At 38.9% G+C, this 16,423-nt stretch overlaps 1 protein-coding gene across 1 annotated transcript in view; it reads left to right on the plus strand.

Annotated features, from left to right (window-relative positions):
* The first annotated feature begins 711 nt into the window (after positions 1 to 711).
* Positions 712 to 16,423, plus strand: part of LOC119419146 (E3 ubiquitin-protein ligase NEURL1) — a 35,042-nt gene continuing 19,330 nt past the window's right edge. The window contains exons 1-3 of the mRNA XM_037686452.1: positions 712 to 999; positions 7,439 to 7,680; positions 9,828 to 10,149. Coding sequence (XP_037542380.1) covers positions 966 to 999; positions 7,439 to 7,680; positions 9,828 to 10,149 — 598 coding nt within the window. The 5' untranslated portion in view covers positions 712 to 965. The remainder of the gene's footprint in view (positions 1,000 to 7,438; positions 7,681 to 9,827; positions 10,150 to 16,423) is intronic.

A 16,423-nucleotide genomic window follows, 5' to 3' on the forward strand; every position in this document is an offset into this window, starting at 1 on the left:
TATAAGCTACTCATTGCACTACATTTTGCCTTAAACTTTGGCATCAATAGCTGGATTGGACTCTGTTTGTCTGTTAGCAAAATATGTCACGAAACGCTGAAATGGTTCGGATGAAACTTTCAGAAAGTTCCCACTGAATGGACATCTACAGTACAACTGATTACCTTTTGGACACAATCAAACTAGCTAATCAAAATTTGCCAACACAAAAAGGGCTATAACTCATTTTTTGTTGTTGTTTGTTTTACAAATATTGAGCTTGAATTTGTGGTGGTAGCAGATAGTCATCCACAACACATACTTCAAGCTTGACATCTCAGTTATGTTCGAGGTTTGAGCAAAATGAGCTGAATTTAAAAGTCTGTCATGAAAGGCTGAAGGCGACATGCATTCCTTCAAGCAATGCTATACTTTAATTTCTATATAGTGAATAAAGAGCTCGTTCTATTTAAGCGTGAGCTTCGTGTGACAGGGTTGTGTTCACGTGACTCAACAGGTGGAACACGACGCGCGATGGAAATCTACTGCATGCGCGTAAAACTCGCAGGCATTGTGCAGAAGCAGGGCTCTCCATGGAGGCGTTTAATGCTCCAACAATAACAACTCTGCCTCAGTCCTGTCTTTAGTGTCCTCAGCGTCAATAATCCCCCAGAAGCTCCACCTCCTCCACCACCTTCTCTGTTAATTTCAGCCTGATCTGCTCCCACAGAGTGACACGCAGCGCTGTGGATCTGACGGCTGCTGCCTTCATCTGATATCCATGAGGTTTTGGACAGAGATCCTGACGCTGAATTTATTTCTGGGGACTGTTTTTTTTTTTTTTACATACATGCATGTAGTAAGTGCTAATATTATCAGAGGACGCGGTCTGATCCGTGTTATGACGCGGAGGAGGGCGCGCAGCTGAACGCGTGGACAGAGCGCGCAGTTCCAGAGGAGGTGAAGGAGGCACCTTGCATCCAGACATGGGGGGCCAGGTCACCAGGAATACTTTGTACGGTAAGGACAGCTGACATCACCGACTCGTTTAGTTTAACACCAGCCTCATTGTGCGTGAAAACTGTAGGGGTTCTCTGAGCCTAAAAGTAAATGATAGAGGAGCTGAAACTCCATACAAGCCTCATAAAGTTTTATTTTTCCTAATGTATTTATGGTTTTGTTTTATTTCACTTTGATGCCTGAGCTATAATGAAACTAGGTTATCTTAGACTTAGTTGCTGGACTTCTTTCAGGCTTTTAAGTGAAAGCAAAGCACCTGCTAAAAAGAGAAAAACAGCTGAACCCTTGCTTTATGTTGACATTTGAAACATTTGAGATGCTTTGGTGAGATTTAAATTGAGTTTCCTCATTAAGTGAAGCCAGCATGACAGAAATGAACGTTTCAGTTCAACATTAGTTGTGAACTGTGCAGCTTTTGAAAGAAGGCAGAAAAGTTTGTTTTTCTGATGTTCAGATTTTTTTTTTTTTAATTTAATCATTCCCACTCAAAAAGTAAGCATCAAAGTGTGTTTTATTTTTCAAGGCGGCAGCAGTGAGTTGATCAATTGTTGAGTTGAAACATTTGTTGGGACAACTGTTGAGATATTTGCAACTTTTCCGTTTATTACAGTTTAAATGTACTTTTGGTGACCAGGTGGTGGAATAAAGACTTGTTAAGTTCATTAATTTGTTCAAATAAATGAGTTTTTTTGTTTCTTACTGTGGTTTATTGTTAACCTTGAGTTATTTGACTTTACTAAGAAAAATATATCATAGATGACTTGCTTTATACCTGATGTAAAGAACACTGGCAGGTGGCAGGAAAAAGTAATTTCCCTGATGGGCATATGGACACGGGCCAACTTATTCAGTTCCTCTTTTCAATTTCCCTGATAGAGGCGGCTGGTGTGAAATAACAATACAGGTGCAGACAAGGAGGCTGCTAAAAAAATGTCTGGCCTCGTGACAAGAGTGCAGTCTGGGCCCTGAAAATGTAAACATGTATAATCCCTGTCATGTTGCAGAAACCTCCAGTTCAAGGACACTTGGGATTATTTATCCCTATTTAATAAATCGACATGGTTGAAATTTTTTTTTTCTTCATTTAGCCTTTATTTATCCAGGTTAGTCTCATTGAGCCACGAGAACTCATTTTCAAGAGAGACCTGTTTTTTAGGGAGCACATGGTGGGGTTAAGGGCCTTGCTCATGGGCCCAGAGTGGGGCGAATGAGGGTGGGGGCAAGTGTGGGTGTTTCACCTACCCCACCCACAATTTTGATGTTGTCGGGGCCGGGGCGTGAACCGGCGATCTTTGGATCACAAGCCCACCTCTCTAACCTCTGCGCCACCACTCCCCTATATGTATATACCTATATGTATTACAGATGTACAGCCAAAAACTAAAAAAAAACGTATCACCATATTAAAACATAATAAAGCATTAGAAACTATGTACACAAATGTATTTTTAATCATTTTTATAGAAAAAAGAAAACACTCAAAAAAAGTTTTTTTTTAAATTAATTTGTATCTCATTCAGTTTAGTTTAGTTTATAAAAGCCTATAAAGAGCAATGTCAAAGTCAGTTTTTAAAAGCCATTTAAAATCTAACTGTTTTTACCTGACAGCTCAGTTCACAGAAATATTTTCAGGAGAAGACGTTATTCAACACATTCTGTAATTTATTTAAATAACTCTAATAAAATCTAACTTTTAGAGCACAAAGCAGCGAAGGCTAAAATAAAAATAAAATAAAACTAAAGACTGCTGCCTTCTTCTGTGTTCTCTGTGCTTTAGGACTGATGTCTTGGCAGATAAAGTATGAAGTATTGATAATTATTTGACAGAACATCTATGGGGCAGATCTGGTTGGCAGGCCGTAGACTGAAGAAGTCCTCTGGATGGGAGACGTTTCTCCCTTAAAGAAACTGGTCCCGAGGACACGATTTAACTTTTTTGTTGTTATCTACCAGGATGATTGAGCTTAAAACCCTTTATCTTTAAAGCATTGCTTTAGTTTCTGTTTCTTGTTTCATCCGAGGTTAAAATATTGGATATGTTTATTAATATTATTAGAAATGAAAACCCATCAGATATACAGTTGAAAGCTATTTAAACCAAACTAGTAGGTTAATCAAATCAAATGATTTGAGATGTTAGAACTGCAGAACATTTTGGGCTTCACTTCAGTCACGTGAAGTTTGTTTTGTAGTTTGATGAATATCTCTGAACTGTGGACTTTTAATTTGACATTTCAAAGAGTTGCGACCTGTCCAGGGTGTCCCCCGCCTCTCGCACACTTACTGATGGGCACCAGTGACCCGCGCAACTCAGAAAGGAAGAAGCGGGTAAAGATAATGGATGAGTAGATGAATTTTGTACACCTCGCCTTTGGCTGTTGGCCAAACCCATCCAACAGGAGTTAGAAAATGTAGTCCTCTGCCATTAAACTGAACATAGATAACTTTTTATTAAGTTAAAACTAAATGACTCAAAGTCTTTTTTTCTAGCCCTATCATAACCCCAGGAAGACAAGTCCAGTAGTAATTATGTCTTTAAATTATTTCAAGTGAAACATTGGTTTTTTACTTTCTTATACTTTTCAAAAAGTGCAATTCCAACACACATATGGGAATCTATGGGCACTGGAACCATTAAAAAACATACTTTATTGCTCCAGTTGTACAGCACTAATGTGCCTTAAAACTGGGATTTTATTATTTTTTGTATATGTGATAGGGGGAAAACTGCAACAGCTGCGACAATTGAAATGATTCCATACATTAACAACAAAGTCCATGTTCAATTATCCAGGTATACAATCCAACATTTTTCAGTCAGGTCATCTGGACAGTTTCTTTTTTTGTGCGGAAATGTTTCGCCTTCGGTCCGGAAGGCTTCATCAGTCAAGGAAACACACAACAAAACTGATTCTTCCTCCAACAGTGGAACAAACCAGTTCTGCTTGTGATAAGATGGTCTCTTTGGTACGCCCCCTCCTCCATTGCCGGCCCTCTTCCTTGTGGACAGTCGTGTCAAACTGGTTGAAAATTCCCAGATTCCATACATTGTATTACAAAAATATATCTATTTGGGAGAAAGAAAGAGCTTTCTCATACCTTCAATTCAGAATCACCAATTCACTTATAGCACACACGTTTTAGGATCAATAGAGGAAACAGGGTCAACAATCTCCACTCAGGAAGAACTTATCTGAGATTTGCAACAAGTCTTCTCTTGCTGAGAGGAGATGCAAGCTGCCCTTCACACTGTACAGCCTGAGCAGAGTTTAGTCCATCAGACCTCTTACGCCTCAAGGTATAAATGCAGGAACTTTAGTTTTCAGACACAAATCTTGCTTTTGAAATTAAATAAAAAATAAACGTCTGTATGTAAGAAGATATTGTTTTAGAATTGTACCTCCAGCAGAATGTGATGTAACTCATTTGCCTCCATATAACAGTTAACAGATCCTGCTCACAATTCCTTCCTTTTGGTAAAACACACAAACTTTGACGTATTTGCAAAAGCTAAAGAATAAACATGCCTTCTGGCTTTCTTTCTTTCTTTTTTTATTTTTTATTTCATCGTCTTGTGAGTATTGATACTAACGTCACACTAACGTCTGGGCCTCTGTTGAGGCATCTTGAAAGAGACCATGCCTTGAAATAAAATGTGTAAGAGGTTAGGTGACACAAACCAGTGCTGCAAGCTGCCTCTGCGCTGTCCTCCCCGACTGATGACATTAAAGACAGTGAGGTGGGTGAAGCTTTAACTAACATTGTCCTTCTTTAAGTGACTCATCTGACCTCTCTTTTATCCTGTCAAGGCTTTGTATACCCCAATGTTTGCAGGTTACATGATTTTTAAACACCCAAGAGCTCCTTTATCACCAGCAACTTTGGGCCTAACAAGATGTCATTTACAATAAATAAAATGTGTATAGATTTCCCTGAAGGAATGCTGAAGAAATTCAAATTCACAGTAGCAGAAACCAAAACAGTACGATTATAAAATAAGAAGAGTTATCTGGTAAAGCATGAGACAGTCAACGCTGCCTTCAGGGGACTGGAGGCAGCGTCTCTGTCTTCAACTCTCAAAGGAAATACTCTTTCCTTTCTCAGGCCTTGTTACTGTAGGAGTACACGGCACTTCCATTGTGCTACTCCTGAAAACATCATGTCTGAAATGACATCATGGACGCATTATGGCTTAGGATTTGTTATGACTTCATTTAAGACCACTGTTGTGCACAGAACATAAGTCAGCATTGTTCTGCAATGACATGAGCATGCAAGGAGCTTAACAAATAGACTGTTCTGAACCCAGAAATTTGGCAAAGCGTCTCTCATTGTGATTTGAAGGGAAAGACGTTGCAAAAAAATAAATGTGTGGCAAAGATTCCCAGTTTGGGGCTTTCCTAGTTTATTCTTGTTTTTACATAGACGTGCCCTCAAATGTTATCTATGTCCATCAATGCCTTCACAAACTTGGCCTCACGCATCAAATTCTGACATTAATTTGCTTCCCTCCACCATGGGAAAGCAAGAATAGCTATATTTCTCTGACAAACACAAGCGGCTCCTTCGCAGCCTCTCAAGTTTAGGTGTGAAAATACAATCTGTTCCCGAGGATTGGAGAAGTGTTAATTAGGCTTAAATTACTCATTTCCAAACCTGGCAGAGGGACTGGATTTTTCATTATCTGAAAGCAAAAGAAACACGGAGCTGATTGCGGGCAGCAAACGTTTTAAAATATGGTGTTTATCAGTCAAATTGTAAATATGTCTGCCTTACAGATAATGAGAGCCCAAAGTTTGTGAGAAAACGCCTCCTCCGTTAAACCTCCGTGACCTTGGTGTTGCGATTTTTAAGAAGGGTGTGGAACTGGAAGGTAGAGAGTTGATCCAAATAAAAGACAGTCTGTGTGAAATCAGCCATATGGTGCCTTTTGAACAAATCCTTTATCTCTTTGGTTACTGTAAAATATGGATGCTTGGTTCTGTTGTGAAATTACTTGAGCTGGAACATTGATTCATATTTTCTCAAAGGAAAAAATGACAAAAATGGAACGCAGTGACTCACTGTGTACCAGTTGCATTCAGTGCCGCTTCCTCTGATGAAGAAATCACAAAAAAGCAGCAACATTGGTTTATTTTCACTTCTTTCATTCTGATTATAGTTTTTATCTTATTTGTGACTAATGTGTGCTGCTGTTGTTCAGCGTAATGTTTTGGTACTAGTAGTGCTTTAGCGTATTTCTTAGTTCATATCTTAGATCTTATTACTGTTTTTCTTTACAATTTATACTTTTGTTGGATGCAACTACCCCGTGTACACAATTTGGTCCAACCACATGTACCACATGTGGTGTGAATGACAAAGAAAGAAACTTTGACTTTTGACTTTGATATGTTTTCTGTGAAAGAAAAAAATAACAGATCTTAACAACTATATCAAAGGTCATGTTCAATAATCCAGGTAAAAAATACAGCAAAGTTCAGTCAGGTCATCGGGACGGTTTCTTTTTTTGTTGAGACGTTTTGTCCTTCATCCAAAGGACTTCATCCGTCTGAGGAGCCACAACAAACTCAGTCCCACAAGCAGCACACTCACAACCAGATTGCTGGTGATGAGATGGTTTCTGGAGTCCACCCTCTCCCCTGTCAACTCCTCTGAGGCAGCCGTAGCCATCTTATCACCAGCGAACTGGTTGTGAATGTGCTGCTTGTGCACGTATTGTTTTCAAGGTTTCAATGCTGTCATTTCTAAATATAAGAATAATTTAGTTTAAAACTTTGTCAGATGGGTGATATGCATTCAAGCCCTTTATGCATCAGGCAGCTGATAATCCTTAAAGTAAAATCATTTCCTGCTGGATTAATTGTGAAGTTGGTAACTTTTTTGTGTTCTTTGTCCTCCTCTCTGTTACCATTGCAGCATTTTACTTTCTGTTGTAAAATGTCTAAACTCAAAACGCACAAAAAAAAAAAAAATTTGCATAGAAATGGAAGAAATGACCAGCGTTAACGAAAATTGCAGAAAAGTTGCTGTGTAAACGTCTCACAGCTGTGTTGTTCCCTTGTTTCTGTAATTAGGGGAGCAATTTAGATTGTGTTTTTTTAATCTGAGAGCTTTTAGCGTGTAAGTCACCTTGCACACGCTTCACATGCAAGAAGTTTGGCTTGCTTCTCTGATGAACTACAAACTAACGAAGCACAAGCAGTTACTTATTTTTAATGACTTTATTTGACCTAACTGGGTGTTTCAGAAGCATGAAACACATCTGAGAGAAAATGATGAGACATGTGGGTCACAACCTCAAACTGTCAGTTTTTATTATAGAGAGGTTCTCTGCAGTATGGACTCCCCAATCCAGTCTTTCAAAATTATACATAAAGATTGTGCCACACCACTTGATCATTTATTTTATTTATTGATTTGTTTATTTTTTATGTAGATTCTCTGAACGGACCGTTTCCTTCAACATCCCATCGATGCCACCACAAGTCCAAACGCTGCCTGCCCGTCCAGCCATGCGGGAATCTGTCCTCCTTCCCTCTGCTCTTCCACCCCAGCACCAAGGGTTCCCAGATCATCATGGACCTGGCCCAGAGAGCCGTCAAAAGACAGGCCAGCTTCTGCAATGCCATCACCTTCAGCAACAGGCCGATCGCTATTTACGAGCAAGTTCGACTAAAAGTAAACAGCATTTATTTACCTGAGAGTCCATTTTGTCTCAGATTTACACCTTTACGTCTGAACTAATTACAGGATACTCAAGTTCAGTGCCAAATGTACTTTTGTAGATTACTTTATACAGTCAAATAGGATGACACAAACTTGGAGTGTGATGCTGCGCCTCCCATTCATTCCTTTAGCATGGTTTTTATTTTTCCTTTTCCTGATTTCTTTTCTCCACCTTCAGTCTTTGCCCTCATCCTTTGATTTTTCTTCTTTTCTCTCTCTCTCGCTCTGCTCTTGTGTGGGCCAAGGCAACGGCAGCTTAGAACAAGTTTCCACTTCACCTATCAGACCATCTATGTCTCAAAAGTGAGAGAGCATAGCAAACACTGCCATATGAGGAGTACATTGCCTAGCACTGTAAATACCAAGTCAATAGAGGATCAAAATAAGACAAAAATTGTTTGCAGGTGATGAACATACCAGGGTAGCTGGATTTAGTGAGTTTGAAATGGATTTGATGTTTTAAACCCAGCTTGTGGCTTGGCACTCAGGGTAGGAATATTAATCTTTCTTTTGGTTCAAGTCTCTTTGTTGACATTGGCATTAGGGAGGACTTACAGCCCACTTACTTGGCAACTTTTAATGTTACAAATTAATATTATTTTTAATGCTCTTCATACTTCATGACACCATTTTTTAAATCTAAAACCTGATGAAAACTGGATTTCATGTTACTTCTGCTAACAGGTTGCATGAACACATTTTGGCCAAGTTATACATATGCCGTGGTAAAAAATAATTTGTATTCCTTCAAAACTTAGATTATGTTGTCTATTATACCAAGTCCTTCCAATTTTCAGCATGATGAATACTCCTGTCGAAGCTCCTAATGAGCACAAGATGTGCACACAGTGTCCTTTGCCACTGGTGCACTGATGCACGAGTCACTATTATGCACTGTAAATTACAAGCTCCTTTATGTGTGGCTGAAGGGTCGTGCAGAGTTGTTGCATACTTTGAACTTGCCTCTCAAACTTCAGATCATCTTAGAGCAGTTTTTTGACATGCTTTTGCACACACTAGGCTAAGTTTATGTACGCAGGCTATTTAGTTAGGTCAAAGAATTGATTGTAGTGTGGCTAAGAAAACCCAGCTTTGTGTACTTCCAGGTTGTTTTGAATTAACAACATGGAAATAATTTTATAACTATTTTTACCTCATTTATTGATAAGATAATCTTTAAATCTCTGTGTCCATGATTAATACGAACAAGCTTCACTAATCCCAAAATATGACTCCATCAAAATTCGAACTGACTACCAATGCCATTAGTTAGTTTTTGCTTATGCTTACTTTTAATATAGTCTGACAAGTGTGTATTTTTAGTGCAGTTTTAAAATTCAGTTGTATTCACTTTGGTTTCACACAAAGGTTTGATTGATATCAAAAGTAGGTCATAAAACTTTCCCCACAGATAAGAAATATGTACACCGTGAGCTCAAAAAATTGTGCACAGTATACAGATCCATCTAGGAAAAACAAAGATTAATTTAAATGGTAAATAGACTGTACTTATATAGTGCCTTTCTATCTTAGCAAGATACTCAAAGTACTTTACACTACAATCTGTGCCATCATTTACCCATTCATACAGCACTCTACTAGATCTCTACAAAGCTAATTGAACAAATCATTCTAAAGAGACTAATCAGTGCTTTATTACATTCATGGGACACACATCAGAGGCAATGAAGGGGTTCAGTGTCTTGCCCAGGGACACTTCGGCATGTGACTCCTGGTAGAATCAAACCCCCAACTCTTGCATTGGAGGACAACTGCTGTAACCACTCAGCCACAGCCGCCCCTATAAAAATTAGCTTGTCGTTGTGGCGTTAAGTATAACTAAAGCAAATGAAACTACAAAGTAATTATTAGATAGACACCTAAAACTGATTAATCGTTTGAGTCAGTTCAATTCAAGATGACTGTCACAGGTAACTGACCTTCACAAACACAAAAACTGCTATATCTCAGTATATTTGGCAGCTATTAAGTTAAAATGTGGTGTGGTAGTAGATATTAGGCTTAGGTTTTGTTCAAGGCACAAAGGTTAAGGTTTCATTTTGATCTGAGTGTATTAATTCAAAGCATGTGCTCTTCAGATAACTAAGAAGCAGTGCTGCTGGAGCGGCGCACTACGCCTTGGTTTCACAATTAAAGACCCATCTAGGATCAATCCAGACACATTGCCCAAGTATGCCTGCCCCGACCTGGTCTGCCAGAGTGGCTTCTGGGCAAAAGCCCTTCCAGAGGAACTTTCCAGTGAAGGCAACGTCATCTCTTTTTGGGTGGATAAGAAGGGCAGAGTGTTTTACCGAATCAACAACTCCCGCCCCATGCTCTTCTTCAGCGGCGTACGTGTTGCCGAACCTCTCTGGGCTCTTATAGACGTCTACGGCCTTACCAGAGGAGTCCAGCTGCTAGGTGAGTCTTATTCAAGTTCCTTCAGGGAAATATTGACAATTAATCGTGTCCCACTATTGTGTTGTTGGTTTTTTGATGTGGTTTTCTTTAATCTTGGCATATCTTTAACTAAGCAAAAATTTTACATTTCAAAAACAGCTTATTCCAGCCCCAGTGGGACTTTACAACACCCTCTGTACCTGAGTATAACTTCACAAAAGCTGTGAACTCTCTTTACCTCTGGAAACTGTTCAACATCTGATCTGATGTGTTTCTTTTTTTTTTAGTGTGAATGATTAAAGGTGATGTTACGTTGAATCACACAGGTTTTTTCACATGAGCAAAATGGCTTAGTGGAAAAAGATGGTGGGAGATAAGTTTGACTGCTTGGTCACCATGGTTGTTTGTTTCAAAGAAACAGCCCTGAGGGAGGTATTTCTAAATCTTTAAAATCTGTTCTAACAAGTGCTGTTTTAAGGGTCATTACGTCAATGAAATTAAAGGCAAACAGGTCTGTCTCAATTATTAACGGCAGCTTTCAGTTTTTCACCAAACGTAACCATCTAAAGTATGTTGTAGAGTTTAGATTGCGATAAATTTGTAAAATACATCATGATGCCTTGTGAACATTTTCCAAAATAACGTATAACTTTGCCAAAAAAAGATGAAAAGAAATCCTTAACGTTGCCTCAGTACTTATTTATGTCTTTCCAAGAATGGCACTGCCTCGCTCTCTCTCGCTACAGAATAGAATCTGTCAGCACGTTTAATAAAAATAGAAGAGACTCCCATGTTGTGTGATAGTGCCATTTAACCTCATTTCTTGAAGTGTGGTTGACAGTGAGAAGCATGCTATCTCAAGATGGGCTGCTTGGTATCCAGTGCTAAAGTGCAACTATCTGGGGTTCACTGGCCTCATGGTGCTGCCCGGCACATTGTTCTTGTCGAAGAACAAGAGTGGTGTGTTGGTCCTTCCAAGAGGACAGACAAAAACAGGGATGATGTCAGCTAAAGACATGTCTGCCATCCTCCAAGAGAATCAGACCTTTGGAATGTGTCACTTCTTGGATCCAACTTTTGAAACAGCTTTACGTGACATGCATTTATCTCTAACTCACATATGGGTGTTTAATAAAGAAAGAGTCATAATTATTTTTAGTTCACATTTGTATTTGCACTTAATACAAATTGCTAGTAAACAAATCAAGTAGTCTCAAAATTATTGTTTCTACACTGGTTTTCCACTTTTTCTACATTATTCACTACATTGGTGGCTCCAAGCCTGGGCTTAATTTGTAAATCGGCCGATGCCGGAATACGCAAATAGTGGGTGGGAGTGGTGTCTGGGGGACCTCCTCCATAACATTTTAATAAAGTAGATGTGATTTCCTGCATTGTGGTGTATTTTAATGGGTTGTGAAACATCTACATTTACCTAAATTTGTAAACACTCTGCTTCTGTCAAGCATCCTACCCCCCCTCCACCTTACTTGACGGTTCTGAGCCCAACTCCTCCATCTGTCATGGCTGCCTGTGGGCTCCTGCCCATGTATGCCTGGTTAGCCCATTTGGCACTCACCCCCTCCACTCTTTTAGGGGCAGAGATTTTTTTAAGGGTAGACGCGGGAATGCTACTTGAAGGGGCAACTCATGCGCGTAAGTGGCTGTTGTGTTTAAAATGAGTGTTTATGTAATTATTTTCAGTTTATAACTCCAATATAAGTTTTATTTGTTCAAGGCAGTCGTATTTGTTCACAACTTTATTATTAGTAAGCCTGAGAGATCCAAGCAAACAGTTACCGGAATGCACCCTGTCAAAATAAGAGAGTTCCCGGAACCTGTTCCAGCAGGATCCGGTTCAAACTGAGCACTGCTCCAAACTGAAAATTCTTGGGTCTCAGTCAGTCAAAGGATCATTTGGTTATCATCTTTCTCCTATAGACCGTCTCTACTCGTCACTTGTATATCTCAAAGGGCCATGACTGTCTCAGAAGTTGGCTGCCATTCAGCGAACACTTATCCTCTGAAATATGGGCGGACACTTCAGTCTGGTTTTGCAACCTGGTATTTTCTAACAGAACAGGTCTTTATGATTCTTAATGATGCTTACACCATAGTCTGAATAGAATGGTGCGATAAACTGAGTTAAATTTCACCTGTTGTTGGCTTTTATTAAATAAGTTGTCCTGTAGAATTATAGATTTATTCAGTTTTTGTTTTCTTTTTTTGTTTTTGTCATAAAAACAAATGGAGCATGTAGCTGTGAATGGGCTCTGTGCAGAAACTCTTGTTTGAGTAACCATGATTTGGCTTTGGACAAAAATGTTCAATACAATAAAAATAAGATGAAACAAGTTATGTGTTGGTGAGTACGTGATATAATAAGTTTTAAAGGTTTTGTGTTAAAAAGGCACTCCACATATTTTGCTCAGGCAGGGCAGGTCAATGTGTTTTTCGCAAACAGTTTCTGGCACCAAAGGGAGTTTTTATGAGAATACCATACTGGATTAGAGCTCTATCAGTTTTTCTTTACACACTTTTAAACTTGAGAGAGTGTTTAGACCCAAAAACAACCATTTCAGTTATTCTGCTGGAAGAGATAAATCAGGTCAAATCTTTTTTTAGTGCACTACATGAGACATAAACAGACCCTTGTGTGGAAACAGGTTTGAGTTTTCTTTTCAAAATGCCAACTGGAGATATGTCCAAAATAAGATGTGGGTCTTTAAATTATAAAAAGAAGATAAGGCTTATCTGAATCACGGGAATTTAAGTTTCATTATTGCTGAGGTCTAACCCATCCCAGCAATAAATGAAGGAAAAAAAGTGGCTTCTATTCTTTTAAGTTTGATAACATCTTTCTGTTGAGAAATAAACATTCTTCTATCATGATCTCATTCCTGAGCTGAAACACTTGTTTGTTCAAACTATCCTTCACTTCTTCTAAATTGAAAAGAGCACAACTGTATCTCATCAAGGGGTGCAAATTATTTTTTTGTTTTTGATGCATTGCGATGTAGACTTGAATGATTCTTTATAAGTTTGCACTGGTCAAAATTAGAATAGTATTTAATATTAATACTGTCCTGCAAATGACGAAACTCTAAGGTGCATGAACCTTTTGTGACATGCACACAACAGAGACAACAACATTTGTATTGAAAGCCAGTGTTTGGAAATACTTTATATATATATATATATATACTAAAGTGAACTACTACTCACTACTTGTACTTCTATCCCTACTTCACAGTCTTTTACTTATCGCGGGGCTTCAGGGTACAGATCCCCCGCAATAAGTGGTGGACAACTCACCATTGAGCTACTACTACAACTTGAAGGATAAGTTCAGCTTCGGGATTATTTGCGATTTACCTGCCAGTTCTGTGAGCTTAATAGATAGATCGTTACTTCTGACGTTACGTTGCAAATGTATTTTTACCACATCAGTTTCTCCGCTAGTGTTTGCCACCTCTATTGCTGTTTTTTGAATTTTGGCAGGAAGAAGCGGCTAGTAGCACTATTGGCTTCTGGGCCATGTAGTTCTTTTGACTTGCATTACTGTGCTTATTGAACGAAAACTACAAAATGGTGGCGCCTGTATTTTGTGTGTGTGTTTGTTTGTTTTGTTTTTGTCCTATTGGTTGGTTCCCGCTCCCTTCCGCTCCCGTTAACTTTTTATCCCGTATCGTCCCAATCGCATGAGTAATATTAAAGTTAACTCCCTGGGAATCCGAGCAGAGAGTACAATCAATTTGATACAAGTACAATCTTACGTTGAAAACCCGTGAAACAGTGAGTCCGCGAAAGTCAAACTCTGAAGTATCGAGGGACTACTGTACATTCTTAGTACACAGTTTTTCAAACCATGAACACAAAAGGCTTGTATTTGTATTTTTAAACTGTGGTACAAAATACAACAGCTTGCTCAAAATTCAGTGAGACCGCAACTGAAAATTGTCCTATTTTCTCGCAATTTTGAGTCTCCAACTCTCGAGTCTGTCACAGCTTAGTGAGAGATTACTTTGTGTTGCGCCCTTTGGAGCCACAAAAGAAAAGGATCACACTATGACAAAGATATACGTACTAATACAGACATTTTCACACTGCAGCAGGACAAAACGAAAGTCTTGTAAGCTAAAGAAAGCAGGTCATATGGCTCCAACATGTCACACATTTACTGGTACATCTATTGCCACAGACTCATGTCACCATTTTGACCCCTTTGTTCTTTTAGTTCCCATATTCTTGTTTAAATGAAAACTGTTTTATACTGGAGTTTTAGAGCAGTGTGTTCTGTTTCTCTTGGGTTTGAAAAATTCTTTGCTCAGGAAAGAGTTATTAAAGTGTCATTGTAATGGCAGTGAGATGCATGGACAATCGTTTTATCATCGCGGCCCTCTGATTCATAATCAAATTGAATCGTGAGGAGCCAAAAGATTCCCAACCCAATCTCATTTCACATTTTCAGTGGAAAAACACCCCGATTTAAATATTTCATGGGTGGCTTTGAAAAATATTCCTGCTCAAACAACAATCAGTTCAACTGTCCTCATGTTTCCTGATTGTAAACCTTCACAAGGTCATGGTATTCTGGTGAAACATCACCTGAGTTGAATTGTTTTATCTTACATTAATCGATTTTGCAAGCTCTCACTCATTTCTTTGGTCTCTTTCAACCTTGCATGCTGTAATAAAGGCTGTATCAAAGCTGACATCTATCAGTGTTATTTCCTTTCTCTCAATGCCAAACAGTTTCACTGCCATCAGAACTTATTTTGATGTCTAAGAATCTCTTCAGGTACAACGTTGTTTCTTTTCTCTTGGCTGCTGTCAAGGGAGTGCAGTTCAGTAGCTACCCACCCATGCAAGGTGCCAAAGGTGACCTTGAGATTAGTCAGATTGCTTGAAAGCTGAGATGGTGTTGCATAAGAGAAGAAGCTAAATTAATCTGCTGAAATCAAACTGAGCCTCGGGGGTTGTTCAGAGCAACAATGCTGGCCATGCAATTTAAGGAAGATCTGTTACATCACCGCGGTCTTCCTGCTCACACAGTTATCAGAACAGACTAAGTGCCTTTTCTTGAGTTTTACACAGAGCAGACTGCTGTGAGAAATGTCCAGCCCCAAGCTGAGACCCATTAGTCCTTTGATTGCCTGATAAAAAGGTTTCCTGAAGTGTACGAGCATCGAAGAACAAAACTGTCGTCTTGGTTTGTTTTGTGTGAACATTTAAAGTATATTTTTGTCTGTAGCGTCAGTTATTCAAGGTTAGTTGTTGTTAACATTCCAGCTTGGTCTTATCAACGTGTTTGATCTAGATCTGCAGAAAGCAGATTACAAACAACTCGCAGGTATTTTCCGTGTCATTTCCATAAAGCGAGGCACATATGGGGATAAGTATTAGTTTATGAAAAACAAAAACGTGTTAAATTTGAGAAATCTCTCCGTGCATGTTCGATGCTGTTTGCTTACAGGTCATGCTTGAGAGCTCAAATCATCCTGCAATTTTTTTTTCACAGGTTTAATCAATTTCTTCTGAGCCGAATGAACCCAGAAATTTGAAAAAGACATCTTTCTGATGGATGCAAGATGCCCTACCATGGTTTTGTTTACCAGAGGTAGATGAGTCACTTAATCACTGCCAAAGCTGTAGTGATCCATAAGACCGCCGTCATCTAAAATCATCTGCAACCTGTCTCTGCAGTCATTAAGGGAAAATTCAAAATGGATGCTAGAGCGTCAGGAGGCCGGGTTCCTCTCAAGTGATTAAGAGAAGAATTTTGACATCAATCATCTGTGTGCCTTGCATTAGACCTGCAAAGCATCAGAATGGGGGAAAATGTCTTTGCTGACAGTGAGACAAAAGAAATGTTTTATGATTGAATAAAATGTATATAAATTAGAGTTTTATCGTTGTTGGTGACATTTACCATTAGTTGGTTCAGTCTTTCTTTTAAATTATTGAATAAAAAGTCATATGGAGGCTTTAACAGTACAGTACTGGCAGAGATGTCGTGCTCAAAGTACACAATAGGGATGGCTGTCAGTGACTACCTCACATAACTGAAGCTTAATATCTGTGAAGTTGACTGAGTAATAGCCATTTTTTGTGTTTTTAACGTCTCTTGGCTGGGGTAGTTTTCTTAAATCAGTTGTAAATGTTTATCAGTGTTTACTTTGTGCAATTTTCATTCAGTACTGTCCAGTGGTTTATGAGATATTTCAACAACAGACAGACACAAACAAGCTCTCTCTCTCTCTCTCTCTCTCTCTCTCTCTCTCTCTCTCTCTCT

Source organism: Nematolebias whitei, chromosome 1, assembly GCF_014905685.2.
Source record: "Nematolebias whitei isolate Nwh7 chromosome 1, NemWhi1, whole genome shotgun sequence".
Taxonomy (NCBI): Eukaryota; Metazoa; Chordata; class Actinopteri; order Cyprinodontiformes; family Rivulidae; genus Nematolebias; species Nematolebias whitei.